Genomic DNA, 17186 nt, shown 5'->3' on the forward strand with positions numbered 1-17186 from the left:
AATATTTTAAAAGCTTTGTCCGGTTTGTCCCTGTGCCTTAGGTCTTTTGCCAAATTAATCTATTTATATCGACTTGACATGTTCGGGTGTGCATGCCACGTTGATAATTGTTTGATTAAATGAACTTGGCGAGAATGGCGGAAGTAATAAAATGTCAAAAAGCGTCTGTGAAGTGTCGCCAAAGAATGTATAGGCATATTCCTAGTGTTAATGCGTTTGTCAGATTATTCACTGACAGTATCATGGCATGATCCAAGTGGTGTGTTTTGCTACAGACATGCAGGGGGAAACTGTGTTCTATCATTTCTGTATCAGGAACATGTGTCGAAATATAAGCAGAGACAAAAGTGCCAGTGGCCTAAATGATTTTTTATATCTAAAAGTGGAGTGCAGTTCCGGAAGGGCAGTTTCACAATAGTTTTCAGCATTTCTACACATTTATGTTGCAGTGTTTTAATGGTTGTGTCTGTAAATAACAAATATGGTTGCTCCAGATGCACTAAACTAAATCACAGGAACAAAGGCAAATTATCATTGTAAATGGTCAGCTCAATTTTTCATAGCATGTAGAACTCGATTTAAAAATCGCGTTTTTGTTTTTATCTGCGTTGCGGATAAGATTGGTCTCTCTCGCCTACTGTAGCTAGGTATTTCCCTGCTGGGAGAAGTGGGTAAAAAGGCCTATTATGTGTTGTATGGGAGGACCGTGAGAAGTCATTAGGAGGCCTAGCAGTTATTAATATACTTTGTGTAGTGCAGACAAACATATTTATAATGCACTTCTCTCGCGCTATGTTATATGGTTAATACTCCGCACAATAAAATAGGTTATGGTTTACTAATGCTCGTTCTATGTCCTGAAGGCTAGCTTGCTGGCTAACGCTAGCTGCTTATGTTAGCTTTTGGTGCGTTGTTGTTTAATGTCAACAGTAGTAGCACTACAGTGTAAAGGATTCAGATAATCAGCAGAGAAAACATAACTGTATTGTTTATGCAGGCGTTTTTTGTGCCCTGCCTTTCTGACGCTAAAGAAAACCCCTGCGTGATGGAAACAAAATAGAAGCTCTCTGGAGAGGTCACGAAATCCGATCTGATTTCCCCTTTAGCGTTCCAACAGCTGCATCAACCGGAGATATCGTTAGACCCATTTTGTTATAGTCATGGACGAGAGTACAGAAAAAGTAGAGCCTGATGATATTGTTATTATCGTCGAAAATGAAGCTGAAAGCATGCCGGTTCAAGAGGAAAGTGAGAAGGCTCAAAGTACCCACAGTTTAATGGACTGTTGTCCCATTTGCAAGTTGAATTTTCATAGCAGAGAGCCCAAGCTTCTACCTTGTCTCCACTCTTTCTGTAAGAAATGCTTGCCACCTCCGTCAAGAAATTTTTTATATCCAAGCCAAATGATGGCCAACCATCAACTTCATGTGGAAGATCCATCAAAACCGCGTAAGTATTACAGTTTGTTGGTTCGCTTGACTCTTGGTTGCCATTAACCTACCAATTAACTTGTTTGGGCTGGTAACGTTGTAATTCATGACATTATGCACATCTGGATGATAACATCACAGTATGCGCAACTGGGTGGACACTAAACTTTTAGTCTTCTAAAAGTGTCTTCTGAATTTATGTTATAGATTAGGGGTGCCCAACCAGTCGATCGCACAGTGAGTCCCTGTCGATCGCGAGGAGATAGATAGATAGATAGATAGATAGATAGATACTTTATTGATCCCCAAGGGGAAATTCAAGGTCTCAGTAGCATACAGATATCACACAACATGCACTTACAGCAGAAAGAGTAAATATAAGTATATACATATAACAAAACTCCACTGTACAATAGAGACAGTAGAACATAAGAAAAACAAAATACTAAATATACTATATAAATTAAATTAAAAAAATCCACAGTGTGCTTAAGGATGATCAAGCATGAGGTGCTTGCAGTGGCAGGGCCGGGACTGGGCCTGTGATTCTGTGTGCATGGTAAGGTGCTTAAGAGAGTGAGTGTCATGGTGAAGGTGCAAGTAGTCCAACAGTGCAAGAATAAGGTCTAGAGACCAGCATAAATAAATATGGACAAATAAGAGAGTAATGTATAATGTAGACAAGGTACTATAAAAATAGGTTGAGGTAATAGGGTTACAGCCATTTAGTATTGTAGCAGAAGCCATTGGTCATGTGTGCTAATACAGCATGAAAAACAGTGTAGCAGTAAAAACAGTAGTAAACCATTAGGCTGTGGACAGTAGTAAAACAGTAGTGGACAGTCAGTACTCAAACATGGAGAGGGTGGAGAGAGAAATATTGTACACTTGTAAAATAGAATTCCCTACATTCCATAAATAAAGTATAGGTTAATAATATATAGATCTATTATATATGCTATGTGGCTTCACTACAGTGAATATCGTAGATATCGATTTGAAAATACTATGGAATAGCTTTAATTGAATGTTTAAATTCATGAAAGACTTCAGTTGCTTCCATATTGAACAGCTGATGTTGGTGTTGCTTTAGTATCACCTCTCTTTTCCCTTCTTTTTTAGTCAACGTGATTCGTTGTCCAGTTTGTCATCAGGAATGTATGGAAGTGGAAGTTTTAGAAAACTTCTTTGTTAAAGACTCAATGGAAGTGCCAAGCAGCACAGTTGAGAAGACAAGCCAGGTGGGTACCAGTGTTGACTTCAGTTTTATTGCAGGAGGCTACTGCACATTTTTAAACTCAGCTGTCATAAAAAAAAGGTTAATGGTTCTATGTCACCAAAAGTGGGAGGAGGTGGTTTAGAACATATCTCATTTCTGTGAAATATTTATTCGTGTTTGTCTCTTTGCAGTTGTGTATGAGTTGTGAGGACAACACAGAGGCCACTGGCTATTGTGTGGAATGCGTGGAGTTTCTCTGTGTCACCTGCATTGAAGCTCATCAGCGGGTGAAGTTTACCCGCGACCACACCATTCGACAGAAAGAAGAAATGTCTCCAGGTACTGTTTTAGCTTTGTCAGATGCCCATCTTTTCTTCAATAATTGGAGAATCTTTAGTCACCCTGAAGTAACTGTTGGAAAGGGTAGGCCTTGTTTTATATAAATCTTGCTTATATAGACCCTTACAACAATAAAAACAAAAACAATGCTTGAACGTTCTATTTGGGCCCCAATCTACTTCCTCTGCATTAAGATAACATATGGAATGTTAAAAAGGAAGTCTTGTGGGGCCAACTATGATGCTGATAATGGAACTCTCTTGAAAGGGTCTATAATATTATTATTGTTTTATATAAATACAAGGATACAAGGAAGTTTATATCTTGCTTATATAATACAAGTTTAAATCTTGCTTATATAATATTATTCTTGTATATTTTCACAGAAGGAGTGGGAGTCTCCACCCAGAAGCCAGTTTTCTGTGATGTCCATAAACAGGAGCCTTTGAAACTTTTCTGTGAGACATGTGATCGTCTGACCTGTCGGGACTGTCAGTTGCTCAAACACAAGGATCACAAGTAATTACCTCATAGTTGCTTGTAATTTTGAAAAGTATTTTCAACCTTGTCCCAAACATTTGCAAAAATTTGTTACAACTTTTTTTTCTTTTAGTTACCAGTTTCTAGAAGATGCCTACAGAAATCACAGGGAACACTTGGAGAATATGACTCGACAGCTCCAGGAAAAAAGAAAAGCCATCGAAGATGTCTCTAACGCAATCAATAATGGGTAAATTTCAGACAAGATATTTTCAAATTGTTTACATATCCAAGATTCTTGAAGGATTCTTTTACATGAATATATTGCCATGCTCTGTTTGTAGTCTCCATCAGGTTGATGAGAACCGAAAGGCTGTCACCACTGAGATCAAGAAGTCCATTTGCAATCTCATTATGGAGATTAATAGAAAAGGGAAAATATTGATAAATCAACTTGAGGTATGTCTCATTGGTGATGTGAAACATTTCCAAAATGTATTTATATTGCAGCATGTTGTTCTGCATTAGGAGGCACTTCATTTAATATATGATTATATCATTATAACCTAGGCTCTCACCAAGGATCATGAGACTGCACTCAGGAAACAGCAGGATGATGTCTCTTCCCTCTCCAAACACCTGGATCATGTGATCTCCTTCACCAAATGGGCAACAGCCATCAACAGTGGCACTGCTCTCCTTTACTGCAAAAGACTGGTACGAAGACAGCATTTTCATATGAGCTGTTTCTTATGTCTGCTCTCCCTGGTGTATGCTTGCATGTATGTTTTTTCTAATTTCTTGCTCTTTGTAGATTCTCTGTCAGATACAATACCTCATGCGGGCAAAGTGCAGTACCTCCTCATATGTCCCCCAGAATACAGTGCGGTTCCAGTGTCGGTCAAGCTTCTGGGCCTCAAATGTTGATCTCGGTAAAGAAACAATAATCGCTAAATGTTTTTTTTTTTTATTATTATGACGAGGAAAAAGTAGAACACATTGATTTTACTTTTTTTTTTTTTTTCCCAGGCTCTCTGGTCATGGAAAAAGTTCCAGGACACCAACCAAGTGGGATGCAGATGTTCCCCAACCAACCCAACCATCCCAACCATCCCAACCATCCTGGACCAAGACCTGAAGGACCATCAGCGGGCTTTCCGGGGACGGCCGCTCAACAGCGGCAGAGCACGCTGGCACAGCTCCAGATGCAGGTGGAGAAGCTGGCGCAGCATCCCAACCGCCACCCACCACCAAACCACTGGTCCTGGTATCACAACATGCGGCTCCCAGGCCCGCCCCCACCCAGGCCCATGCAGGGGGGATCTCCTTCCCAAACCCATCCCAACATGTCTCAGCAGGGCCGGCGATACACTGCTCCTCAACCAAACACCCGCAGTCCCACAGCCATGATGCAAAACACAGCCTTTGCCCCTCAGGTAACTATTCTTGTTTTCTGTGGAGGAGCAAAAAGATTTTCTGATTACTGTCTGCCTCACCTTTGTAAAATGGTCTCTCCTTCAGACTTTGAGAGGAATGATTAACTCCCCCACCTCCTCCAATTTCCCACCCAAACCCATGGATGTGCTTCAGGGTGCATCTCGATATACCCAAAATGCACCTGGAGGTGGACACCTTACCAACCCTCAACCCTCTCTGCATCAGGTGGGTGGTGCTTTTTGTCTGATTAGTGAGTTGGATGGTAGTGTTTCTCCAGGGAAGGGATGGGCAGTAGATTTCATCACTTCATCACTATCTTCTTCTTGGCCACAATTTACTCCAGTGTACAGACTTGAGAGCCATGCAAGCACAAACACTGATCTAAAAAAGTCAAGTTTATCATTAGTGATGAACTCTTCTTCTTTGCCAATGGGTTGACCTTTGCCTTCTTCAATGCTTGTTCTTGTTCATGTGAGCTGCGTGTTGCGGTCCCGCTGCATTGATAATAACCCGGGATGACACGAGATTTTAACATGGAGAGAAATTTGACCAGTACATCATGAATGATATGATGGAACACATCCCTACCTCATAGTCCACTAGTTGTCCCTTCATTGTGCGCACTACAATAACACTGGTCATTCATAGTCAGTCCTCCTGACTAAATAGAAAACAACCATAGTGTCTTGGATCGGGCCATAAACATCTGCTGAACATATTGCTTTGCTAATCGATAACACAGAATAGAGAGGTGTGATTTGATTGGCTGTTGAGTTTAAACATACATTTTGCCAGAATTGTGCACCGTACCATTAGTCAATACTCTAGGTCATACTATGAATGTTTATGTATGAATACTGAATCCTATTGCTGATTTCTTTTTCAGAGAAATGTAATGGACCCTATACACCTAAACAGAAGACCTGAACCTCCTGGGCCCTTGCAAATGTCTATGCCCAGACATCATTTCCCCCACACTGTCCCTACCACCATTGCTGACAGGACTGGTAAATTCTGCCCCTTATTTTCTTAGTCCCATATTATTTCAGTGATAGTTTTAGTTCTAAAGCTAGAGCTAGAGTTATAGTACGAATGCAGTTTGAGTGCCTTGCTTTGAAATCATTCTCTCTTCCAGCACAAGGTCATCAGAGCTCCCCCATGTTAACGGCAAACTCTACTGACGGAAAGACAGGGTAGGTGAACTGACCCAGAGAACACTGTGTGCAGGCCTTTCTCACAACAGGACTTAACTCAGATACTTGTCACATATTGAAAATGGAATGTGGATTTAACAAATGTCTCTATTGTAAAGGACTGTTTCTTGGAAACGAACCGACCCCCAGCCGAATGGAGCGTCCACCTCCTCTGCTAAGAGAAGACGAAGGTCATCCCCTGGGCCCATCATTGTCATCAAAGATGAGCCGGAAGATGATGATGAAGTTCGCTTTGTAAGTGGACTTCATCAGTAGCGATGTGCAGAGCTCTTTATTTATCACACAGGCAGATGCTTGTTGAAGTAGTTGGACTGTTGGACATTGGTGCATGGGAAAGTGTGTTTCCCATTGAATACTTATCTGATGTTGCCATTCATTTCCCAAATTTATGTTAGTCATGTAAGGCCTGGAAGGTGCCTTGCATGTTCTTCTGGAAAATCTCTTGAATTATTTGTATATTGAATAAATTGATACAACGTTAGGATGTCTCTTGTTTGCTTCAAGGGACATTGGGTACCCAAAATACGTTTGGAATCCCTCATTAAACTAATATGCCATTAATGCCATATTATAAATGATTAAGTTCGTAAGTTATCTACCGCTGTAGACAGCATCGAATGTGGTAATAACCAGTATACACACATACACATTTTTGAATTATGGGATTGCTTCATTTAGCTGTTTCTGTGGCTCAATCTTTGAGTCTTTATATAAGCACAGAGGACATTTGCTGAGAACTAGAGGCCCTCATTACACAGTGTGTGTTGTATAGCTGTTAATGGCATTAATGTTAAAAATACATGAAGGTGTTGACTACACCCTTAGGTGCATGTGTGTGCATGTATGCGTGCGAGTGTGTGTGTGTGCATGTGCGTGCATGCTCTGCTGCCTATAACATATGCATGTGTTTCAGGTCCAGTCCAGTGTGAAAGCTAGTCTGCCAGACAGCACTGGTGTCCAGTCCCAGACCCCTCGTCAGGAGTCTCCCCCAGGTGAAGAGCAGCAGACCGAGAAGACCCCGGATCCCAACGTCGAGCCCAACGACGATCCCAATGACGATCCCAACGACGATCCCAACGACGATCCCAACGAGGACTGGTGTGCTGTGTGTCAGAATGGAGGGGAGCTGCTCTGTTGTGACAAGTGTCCTAAAGTCTTCCATCTCAGCTGCCATATTCCTGGCCTCAAGTCTTCTCCTAGGTACTTCACACACCTTCATGATGTCTGAGACTAAAAGATTCATCTCTGGCCACAAGTTCGTCTCACTCGGTATGCTTTTATGTTGCAGTGGGGAGTGGTTTTGTTCGTTTTGCCGAGACCTAACCACGCCTGAAATGGAGTATGACACGGGAGACAGCACAAAAGCCGTGAAAGAGGAGCCAGATTCTGAGGGACTAACTCCTGTAGATAAAAGGGTACGTATGATTCACCTCTCTTTAAAATGTCACATCATCATTTATTTTTAAAATAGAATATATATATGACTTGTATGGTGGGATAATGTTTATGTATTACCTGTTTTTTTCATGATCATACAGAAGTGTGAGAGATTATTACTTCGCCTATATTGCAATGAGCTCAGCACTGACTTCCAGGAGCCAGTCTCACCGTCGGTAAGAGAGCTCAGAACAATAGATCTCAGTACCTCAGTCAAATGTCCATGCCAGCACGTTTTCTTCATTGACCGTGTTTTTTTTCTATCTCAAGACGATGCCTGAATATAATGAGATTATAAAATCTCCCATGGACCTCTCAGTGGCGAGGAGCAAGCTGGAGTTAAAGCAGAGTCCAGCTTACAAGAGGCCTGATGACTTTGTCGCCGACATCAGACTGATCTTTAGAAACTGTGCCAAGTTTCACAAGGTATTTTTTTTTGTCTTTGTCATAGAATCACTTTGAACTGAAAATGTATAATCTGCTCTTGCATGTGTTTAGTAGAAGCTTCAGACTCAAAATGACCATTACGCTTGTCTTGACAGGAGGATAATGAGATGGCAAGTGTAGGTGTCAACCTGGAGAATTTCTTTGAGGAGCAGCTGAAACTCCTTTACCCCGAACAGACTTTTCCTGAGGTAAAGGAAGAAAGTTCTGCCTCTTCAGTTCTGGAGGGCAGTGTACCCTCAGATGTGCCCTGTGAGGAACATGGAGCCCCAGTTGAACCTGCTGAGAGTCCACCTCCAAAGAGTCCAGCACTCCCTAGCCCCCCCAGTGACCAAGTCTCTGATCCTCCCACTGAAGTCCGTCCGGATGAACCTGGTCCGGATGAACCTGGTCCGGATGAACCTGGTCAGGATGAACCTGGTCAGGATGAACCCGGTCAAGATGAGCCCTGTCAAGATGAACCCGGTCAAGATGAGCCCTGTCAAGATGAACCCGGTCAAGATGGGCCCAGTCAAGAGGAGGTCTGTCAAGATGGGCCCGGTCAAGATGAGCCCAGTCAAGATGAGCCCAGTCAAGATGAGCCCGGTCAAGATGGGCCCGGTCAAGATGAGCCCGGTCAGGACGAACATGGTCAAGATCAGTCCAGTCAAGACGAGCCCAAGGAGTCTGATGTCCAGGAAGACTCACCCAAGGAGGATGAAATGATGAGCGATACAGAGGGATGATGAGTAGTTGTATCTTCCTCTCGTCTATGTGAAGCTGTTAGAAATCCTTGCTGAAACAAGGAGTCCTCCTGCAAGATTAGTAAAGCTAGGTAGTTTGTTTTTAATATTCCTGCAATAATAATATTAATAATTAAAAAAAAAAACATATTTAAACAGACTGCACAGAGTGCCCAAGCAAAAGGCTAGTTTATTTTATTTGTAGCATGTTTTTATTTCCCTTGAGCATATTATATATCTTTACTGTAGTAAAGAACATGTTGACAGGGTAATCGCAACGGGGACATCAAACAAGCGTGTGTCTTCCCTAATCAAACTTAATGAATGAACTGCAGAAGTACACATTATGTACAATTATTATGTTTGATGTTGCCCTTTATGATCTACATTAATGTATAATAATTATTATTTATCCTGAATTAGATTATTTAGGGTAATGACTGGTGCTTTTGTTTAATGTAAAAAGAGTAATGCATTTACTTTATTCAGCTGATTGAAGCTGAAGCAAAATGTTATGTTTTTAAGCTCAGAATTCATGTCATCAATATCAATAATAGCTGTACTCACCATTGCGGTGGTCAGTGTTGTCAACCAAGGAATTTTCCTTTTTTTTTTTTTTTCATGTACAGTAGGAGAGTGCATAGATATTTTCCTTATTTTCACTATTTTAGATGGTTCAAGTTAAGTTGTCAGTATTGCTCCTTGACTTTAACTGACCAGGATTTGTAAGGTATATCTTGATTGTGTTGCTCCAAGAACTATAGTCAAGATCTGTGCATGTGCTAGTGGCTAGTGGACTCATTTTTCCCATGGAGTGGTCCATGGCCGTTTTTTGAACATGTAAAATATTGTGGACCTTTTGGACTTTTTTATTTGAATTGGCTGTGACCCGTATGAACGTAATGTCGGTCTTGGATCTGGTCAGTACAATACTTTGAGGTATAATGGTTAGCGTATAATTACAGTTGCAGTCAGCTTTCAGACGAGACCCCCCCACTACACTTCACTACGGTTACCATGGCTGTATTGGAGTTTAAAAAGTGTGTGTGTATATGCAATCAAACATGCATATTACAGGGGACTTTGATGGGTCTGAAACTGTCCTGTTTGTTGGGATCTGGCAGAGAACAGATTGCTTCCCTCTGAATCTGGCCAAGACAGGGCTGCTATAAATAGAGGAAATAACTGTATGATTTCCACAGATTTTGTGTATGTAACTTTAATCTAAATATAAAATAAAACATTTTGATATCCCTGGCCCATCTTGCTTACTCTTACACGATTTGGAGATATTGGAGGCATTAGTGTTATTTGGATTAAATGCAATGTGGCTACTTTTATGTTGATTAAGTATTTATTTTGCCTGGCCAACTGTCATGATGCTGTGGAGAGAAAATGCTGGCATATTGTTGTTGATTTCACAGCATTTAGCATGAAGCAAAACTATAGAAAGAAAAGAGTATAGGCCTGACTATAGACAATATCCATTGGGTGATAAAACATTTATAGTCTTCGAATTAAAAGCAAAAGATTGGCAGATAGTTTTGCTCTGCACCATTCCTTTTTGCACAATTTGCTACACCTTTCATTTTTATAGTAGGCTACAAAATATGGCCGAATGTATTATCCGGATTTATAATCTGTATCCAAGAGTAAACGTTTCAATAAGTAAGTAGGCTAACCTAACATCTATCCTACATCTAGGCCTATGTCATCACCAGATCATGAATGGTTGATATGTATGCATGTGACTGTCTAAGTGAACCTTATTGTTTCAGTTAACGTAATCACAATGAGTAGACTACTGTATTTATCAGTCTTTCAGAAGATTTTTGTTTCTTATCGGACATGAGTGGTTTTCCCCAAAAAATGTGCGGTGTTTTGAAGATAGTGACGCTATCGATGTTGCGTGTAATGATAACAGTGGAGGGACTGAAATCCTCAAATGACTGCTGCTCAAGGCGTGAACCTGGAGCCAGGAAGACAGCCAACCTCGTCTGTTCATTTGCATCTCGCCCAGTTTGTTGGTGACTGCTTGACTGCTGTTACTGAAAACTCGACTGTAGCCTACCGGAGTTTAGCACTATAACATATTTCAAATAGCCTAGGCTATATGTAAATGATGTGTCTGTGGATTATAGTATTTATGTCGTTATGCTACGCACTGGCAGGACAAGGTAAGAAACAACTGCAAGGCTATAGCATAAGAACATTGTTTAACACATTTTACCAAAATTTAGCTTAAAAACAATTAGGCCTGTAGGCCTAACATAATTTGACGTACAGAAAGTTACAGTTTCGTGTTTAACCTGAAGGTAAAAACATATATATTTTAATTTCATTTGAAAAACATTAGGATTTCGGCAACCATCTGTGCAGGGGTGTTGTAAGGATGGGAGGGAACGTGCTCAAGAGCGCCAAGACTGTACACTTCTCCCTGTAATATCCAGGCTCACCAGCTGCAGGTAACACCTGGATTCACACTGGTGCATAATGAAAGTTGTAAACACCATGGTAAAGGAAGACTAATTACTCTCGGAATTTCAAGCTTTGCATGAAGACACAGATGTTATCTTTGAATCACAGCAAGTTGACAAGTTAATATAGGATGGCTTATGTTAACATAAAGTAGGTCTAGTTTAAGTTCAGAATGAATCGAAGAGGATTGACTGCTGGTCAACTGCATCCTGTAATTATGTGATTGAAAGGAGCAGTGTTGCAGGAACTATGTTGTGGGTGAACATTGACATGGCCATTATATTCCTCTGGAGGAATGCCATGTATGCTCAAGAAAGAAATATTGTCATTTCTTAAAAGGACATATAGGTTATATGGCATAAAACATTTGTGTCCTAAAATGTTACTCACTTTGCCAGAGATGCATGTCCTAAACCAAGGTTGGCTTAATTTGCAGGACCCTATATAGTGAGGTTTTGTATCCAGTCATTAAAATCTATCAGTTCTCAACTTTTCTTGTTAATCTCTCTTATTGCAAACTCCTGAGGCCCCTTCCTATTTTACTGCTCATGTTATTCCCTTTACATCCTGGCAGGATTGCCCAAGAGCAGTGCTGCGTGGCAGCCGTGGAGGACCTGTTTTGCAGCAAAGGCACACGCCAGGCTACAACATATGAAACCTGTGAGATGGATTTCTTTAGTGGAAATGATGTGGAAAGAAGAATTGCCAAGGTTTGTATTCCGCCTTTTTTTTTCTTTATTAGCTTCCCAATAGCTTTTGGTAACGGGTAACACGTCTCTTCTCTGCAGACATGCTGTGACTGTTGCATGCTGGGTATTGAGGCTAGCCGAGAGGCCCAAAGCTGTTACCTAAGCATTTCTGTTAACAAGCACTGTCAGCAGGTAGCTAAAAACTGCTGTGTGAAGCTGGACAACACCCCCAGCCAAGAAGGTATTTTACATACACAATTACAACTCATTTTACATACACAATTATAACTCAACAGCCTAAACTCCTCCTATGATTTTGGCTTGAACTCTGTTGGCATGCAAAACATAAAGTTGTGGATAATTTATGCACCGTGCCCTGTGACATAGTCATGTACCATAAACACATGATCAAATCTGTCAGACAGACTCGGAGAGATAGACTGCTAAAAATGTGATTTCGGTGTGGACACCATTAACAACCTGTTTTTCCTCCTGTCAATGTCAATGTCTTTGACATTATCTCTGAAGAAGGAACCTCTGAAAATGAACAAAGCAGAGCACCATGTGAAGGTATTCTTGTGCCTAGTTCCTTGTTGCTGGTTGATTATTTGTGTATTTTTTTGTCAGTCAAGCATGATCTTGTATGACAGTATTGGAACACTAATTTATAATGTTGGAGAACTGATGATGATGGAGAAGATATGATGGAGAACTACGACATGTGCACAAGTAATCTTCATATATCTGCATATGCATGCTTTCTTAGGGTCAAAGTGCTCTCAGTTATGTGTTGGAAATGGGGTCTGTGGATGCTTTGTGGGTTACAGACTCAAGCCAGATGGATTCAGCTGTGATGGTGAGTTGCCAAATTAACTCTTAGACCACCAGTAATCACCTACATTTGCTTCCAGTCATTCACATCATGTTTTAAATATGGACTGTGTACATCTCTCTCTGTGCACACAGATGTAAATGAATGTCTGGTTGGCTCCTCGACTTGCCAGCAGGGGGAGCAGTGTATCAACACAGAGGGCTCGTTCCGCTGCCAGAGAATGGCTAGCTGTGGGACAGGCTATGAGCTCACAGATTCCAATCTGTGCAAAGGTGGATTCTCTCAATGTCTTGTGTGTTACAACAGCACAGAAACCCAAATTCCAATTGTCTTTGGGAAACAAAAACGATTTCAAATCTCTAATTATGCTATTCCATCTTCAGATATTGATGAGTGCTTGACTGGAACCCACAACTGCGGTCCTGAGTTTCGGTGTGAGAATAAACCAGGGTCCTTCAGCTGTCTACCCCACTCACGGTGTGAGAAGGGATACTTACAGGATGCTGTGGGAAACTGCATTGGTGAGATTGTAGGCTATAATCTACAGAGTGAATGGCTTAATTCACAGAGTGAATTGTAGACTATCTACAGGCTGGTCATGTCTTGGTTATTACAGAATGTAAGCACAAATGTAGTCTCTATTCCATCTCCATCCCCTGTGTTAACTTCTTCTCCTGTGTGTGTTCATGCGTTTCTCTCTCACTTTTGCCCCGGATCAGACATAAATGAGTGTGTGACTCTGGAGAGCCCCTGCCAGCCAGGTCAGACGTGTGTTAACACATTGGGCTCCTATACCTGTGAGAGGCACAGAGTGACATGCTCACGTGGCTATCACCTAAATGAAGATGGCAGTCGGTGCTTAGGTAATAATGAAATTGTGTGTGTTTGTGTGTGCGTGTGTGTATGCATGTATGCGTGTGTGTGCGTGTGAGCGTGCGCGCGTGTGCTTGCTTGCTTGCATGTGTGCATGCGTGTGTGTGTGTATGTGTGTGTGTGTGTGTGTGTGTGTGTGTGTGTGTGAGAGAGAGAGAAGGATAGAGAGAGAGAAAGAGAAAGACAGAATAAAGAGAGAGAGAGAGAGTGTGCGTTTGTGCGCATGTGTTTGTGTGTGTATGGTCACTGTTGGTGGGTTTGCTGACTGACTGTAGGTGTTAGGCGAGCTGTAACTTGTGCTCTGTTCTGGTCTTTTTCTTCATCTCCTCAGATGTTGATGAGTGCAAGAGCTCCCAGCCCTCCTGTGAAGGTCATGGCTGTGTGAACCTGCTGGGCTCTTTCCGTTGCGAGTGCCAACCAGGCTTTATATTTAACAGCATCAACAAAGTATGCGAAGGTGGGCTGGTCCTTGTGATATACAAGAATAATAAAAAATCTGCTATTTCCATGAGCTTGTTCAATTAGCGTGTTCACCTTTTCCTGTTGGTCATAGATATTAATGAGTGCAGGCACTATCCAGGACAGCTTTGTGCACACAAATGTGAAAACACCCCTGGGTCCTACCAGTGCAGTTGTGATACAGGATTCAGGCTGGACAGTGATGGCAGGAACTGCAAGGGTAAAGAAATAAGATAACTGCTAACATGACATGCATGCATACACTGAAATGTACCTCTTTATGACTGAGATTTTTTAACAGATGTGAACGAGTGTGAAAACAATCCCTGCAACCAGGAATGTGCTAATGTCTATGGCTCCTATCAATGCTACTGTCGTCTTGGCTACCAGCTTAGTGACTCTGATGGGGTTACATGTGAAGGTAAGAAGAAGATATGTTGTGATGTATCCTGAACTGCATGGGTCTCACTCTTGACAGACAACATTTTACAGTTGATCTTAAATAGGCCATAGAAACAGTTAGCGAACACCATGTTGATGTTTCCCTAGATGTGAATGAGTGTGTCCTAACCCCTGGAGGGAAGGTCTGTTCCTATCAGTGTTCAAACACAATGGGAAGTTTTGAATGCTCATGCCCTGCCACAGGCTACACCCTGGCACCAAATGGCCGATCATGTCAAGGTAGGAGCATACAAATCTGTATTAACATTAAAGTCTTTTCATATACAAATATTAATAGATGATAACACATCAAAGCATCTCTCTCTCTCTCCTCTCTCTTTCTCTGCTGGTTTACAGACGTTGATGAGTGTGCAACTGGAACACACACATGCCATGCTAGCGAGACCTGCTTCAATATACAGGGTGGTTTCCGTTGCCTGTCCTTTGAGTGTCCTCCAAACTTCCGCCGCATTGCTGAAAAGTGAGTCTTATATACAGTATACATTTTATCCTGAACTAGTGTCTTTTACATTTTGATTACAGTATATGCGAAGGCATATCTTATTTTGTGCGAAAAGTGAGTCTTATATACAGTATACATTTTATGGTAACACTTTATTTTAATGTGTCGCTGTTACAGTGTACCTACCTAATTAGGTACAGTGGTACAACCTGTGTAACAACATGTACTATCAGGTACTATCATTGTACTTGCATTATGTATTTGTGGGTACCTACATATAGTTGTTACGTTGTAATACTGAGTGCTTTTACAAAACTTTGCCAATTTGCCTAAATTTTCATCAGAGGCAAAGAGCTGACCTGAGACCTGCTGGATGGGGTAAATCTGCCCATGATGGATTATATATACAAACCATTCTTGTTACTCTTTGATACAGTGGAATAAACCTATTAAGTGTACCAGTTAATTACTTACATGTGACATATGTTGTGTCTTCGATGTCTTGGAACAGGTCTACTAATTCACTACATAGTACATATATCAGCTGTGTTGGTACACACTTATTGCTCTTTGATACAGTGGCATAAACCCATTAAAATGAAGTGTACCAGTTAAGTACTTACAATTACATATTACATGTATGTTGTGTCATTGGTGTCTTGGAACATGTCTGCCATTACCCTACATACTGTAGTACATGTATCAACTGTGTTGGTACACATTTATTACTCTTTTGATACAGTGGAATAAACCCATTAAAATAAAGTGTACCAGTTAAGTAGTTACATGTACATATTATATACATCCTGTCAATGATGTCATGCATCCTGTAATTGATGTGTTGAAACGTGTCTGCTGTTACACCACACAGTACATGTGAATTAGTAGACCTGTTCCAAGACGTCGAAGACATAACATACATGTCATATGTACATGTAAGTAATTAACTGGTACACTTAATAGGTTTATTCCACTGTATCAAAGAGTAACAAGGTTGTAGCAGCACAGCTGTTACATGTACACTGAAAATAATGAGGCCTTGACTGGAGCTAAGAATGGTTTGTATATCAAATCTATCATGGCCAGATTTACCCCATCCAGCAGATCTCAGGTCAGCTCTTTGCCTCTGATGAAAATTTAGGCAAATTGGCAAAGTTTTGTAAAAGCACTCAGTATTACAATGTAACAACTATATGTAGGTACCCACAAATACATAATGCAAGTACAATGACAGTACCTGATAGTACATGTTGTTACACAGGTTGTACCACTGTACCTAATTAGGTAGGTACACTGTAATAGCGACACATTAAAATAAAGTGTTACCCATTTTATCCTGAACTAGTGTCTTTTACATTTTGATTACAGTATATGCGAAGGCATATCTTATTTTGTGCGAAAAGTGAGTCTTATATACAGTATACATTTTATCCTGAACTAGTGTCTTTTACATTTTGATTACCGTATATGCGAAGGCATATCTTATTTTGTGCGAGTAGACAAGGTAGGTTTCTGTGTGATGGTGCTGATGGAAATGTGTTCTTTGTACCTCTGTAACGCCACGTTTGCTTTATCCTGCGCTTTCCATTTCGGCTGCCTGCTGCCTCTCCAGCCGCTGCGAGCTCTTACCTTGCAGAGGGCCGCGCGAGTGCCTATCTCTCCCCTTGAGAATCTCCTTCTACAACCTCACGTTTCCTACCTACCTCTCAGTACCTGCTGACGTCTTCCGAATGGGACCCTCTAATTCCACACCTGAGGACAACATCCAACTTGCCATTGTAGCAGGCAACGAGGAGGGCTACTTCAGTGCTCAGAAACAGGGCTATGGGGGGGTAATATCCCTGCAGAGGACTCTGACCCAGCCAAGGGATTTCCTGCTCAGTGTAGAGATGAGGCTGACACGCTATAGCACTGCCAGCCTCTATCTGGCCAAGATCGCTGTGTTTGTTACTCATGGGCAACCTGTCCCACCCATCAGGCTGCCATAATGAGAGAACAGCAAGTGTATGTTTTAGCATAGTCTTGATGGCAAGGAATACTATGTGGCCTTGTGAATGCTTGATGCCTGATGATACTCTAAATAATTGTGCTGTATGATTACTTCCAGAGGTGGAGCATAGAAAATATTCCCTTATGCAATCGATTTTCTTGACAGATGTTTTGAGTTTCAAATGTTGCTGTCTGTCCTAAAGCTTGTTATAATGATTAAAGTTCCTTTTGAGACATGTC

The 17186-nt window shown here is 41.2% G+C and overlaps 2 protein-coding genes across 6 annotated transcripts; both read left to right on the top strand.

Moving 5' to 3' along the window:
• Positions 1-35: 35 nt before the first annotated feature.
• trim24 (tripartite motif containing 24) lies at positions 36-13783 on the top strand. Of its 3 annotated transcripts, XM_042079635.1 has the most exons (20): positions 38-1449; positions 2553-2671; positions 2841-2988; positions 3375-3507; positions 3602-3718; positions 3813-3927; positions 4039-4185; positions 4283-4400; positions 4498-4904; positions 4990-5130; positions 5792-5912; positions 6041-6098; positions 6218-6353; positions 7033-7319; positions 7408-7534; positions 7658-7732; positions 7827-7982; positions 8099-8728; positions 10684-10685; positions 13755-13783. In XM_042079635.1, the coding sequence occupies exons 1-18, from the start codon at positions 1161-1163 to the stop codon at positions 8723-8725; spliced, it is 3321 nt and encodes a 1106-aa protein (XP_041935569.1). In that variant the 5' UTR covers positions 38-1160; the 3' UTR covers positions 8726-8728; positions 10684-10685; positions 13755-13783. The 3 variants fall into 3 exon arrangements, with proteins under 3 accessions (XP_041935570.1, XP_041935569.1, XP_041935568.1); XM_042079636.1 differs by lacking the exons at positions 10684-10685; positions 13755-13783 and having other exon boundaries at positions 36-1449; positions 3378-3507; positions 8099-9979; XM_042079634.1 differs by lacking the exons at positions 10684-10685; positions 13755-13783 and having other exon boundaries at positions 8099-9979.
• LOC121697855 (fibulin-1-like) lies at positions 10684-17186 on the top strand. Of its 3 annotated transcripts, XM_042079637.1 has the most exons (15): positions 10684-10899; positions 11079-11187; positions 11775-11910; positions 11989-12130; positions 12418-12459; positions 12656-12745; positions 12856-12993; positions 13105-13242; positions 13441-13584; positions 13926-14051; positions 14148-14273; positions 14355-14474; positions 14603-14734; positions 14852-14975; positions 16570-17186. In XM_042079637.1, the coding sequence occupies exons 1-15, from the start codon at positions 10842-10844 to the stop codon at positions 16943-16945; spliced, it is 2001 nt and encodes a 666-aa protein (XP_041935571.1). In that variant the 5' UTR covers positions 10684-10841; the 3' UTR covers positions 16946-17186. The 3 variants fall into 3 exon arrangements, with proteins under 3 accessions (XP_041935571.1, XP_041935572.1, XP_041935573.1); XM_042079638.1 differs by lacking the exon at positions 12656-12745; XM_042079639.1 differs by lacking the exons at positions 12418-12459; positions 12656-12745.

Source organism: Alosa sapidissima, chromosome 22 (assembly GCF_018492685.1).
Source record: "Alosa sapidissima isolate fAloSap1 chromosome 22, fAloSap1.pri, whole genome shotgun sequence".
In the NCBI taxonomy this organism is placed as follows: Eukaryota; Metazoa; Chordata; class Actinopteri; order Clupeiformes; family Clupeidae; genus Alosa; species Alosa sapidissima.

Excerpts from the sequence above, each read along its gene's own strand:
- trim24 (XM_042079635.1), top strand. The coding sequence starts at position 1,161 with ATGGACGAGAGTACAGAAAAAGTAGAGCCTGATGATATTGTTATTATC. Across the intron at positions 4,186-4,282 it reads TCCTTTACTGCAAAAGACTG|ATTCTCTGTCAGATACAATA; the intron begins GTACGAAGACAG and ends TGCTCTTTGTAG. Across the intron at positions 7,983-8,098 it reads ACTGTGCCAAGTTTCACAAG|GAGGATAATGAGATGGCAAG; the intron begins GTATTTTTTTTT and ends TTGTCTTGACAG.
- LOC121697855 (XM_042079637.1), top strand. The coding sequence starts at position 10,842 with ATGATGTGTCTGTGGATTATAGTATTTATGTCGTTATGCTACGCACTG. Across the intron at positions 12,746-12,855 it reads AGATGGATTCAGCTGTGATG|ATGTAAATGAATGTCTGGTT; the intron begins GTGAGTTGCCAA and ends CTGTGCACACAG. Across the intron at positions 14,274-14,354 it reads TGATGGCAGGAACTGCAAGG|ATGTGAACGAGTGTGAAAAC; the intron begins GTAAAGAAATAA and ends ATTTTTTAACAG.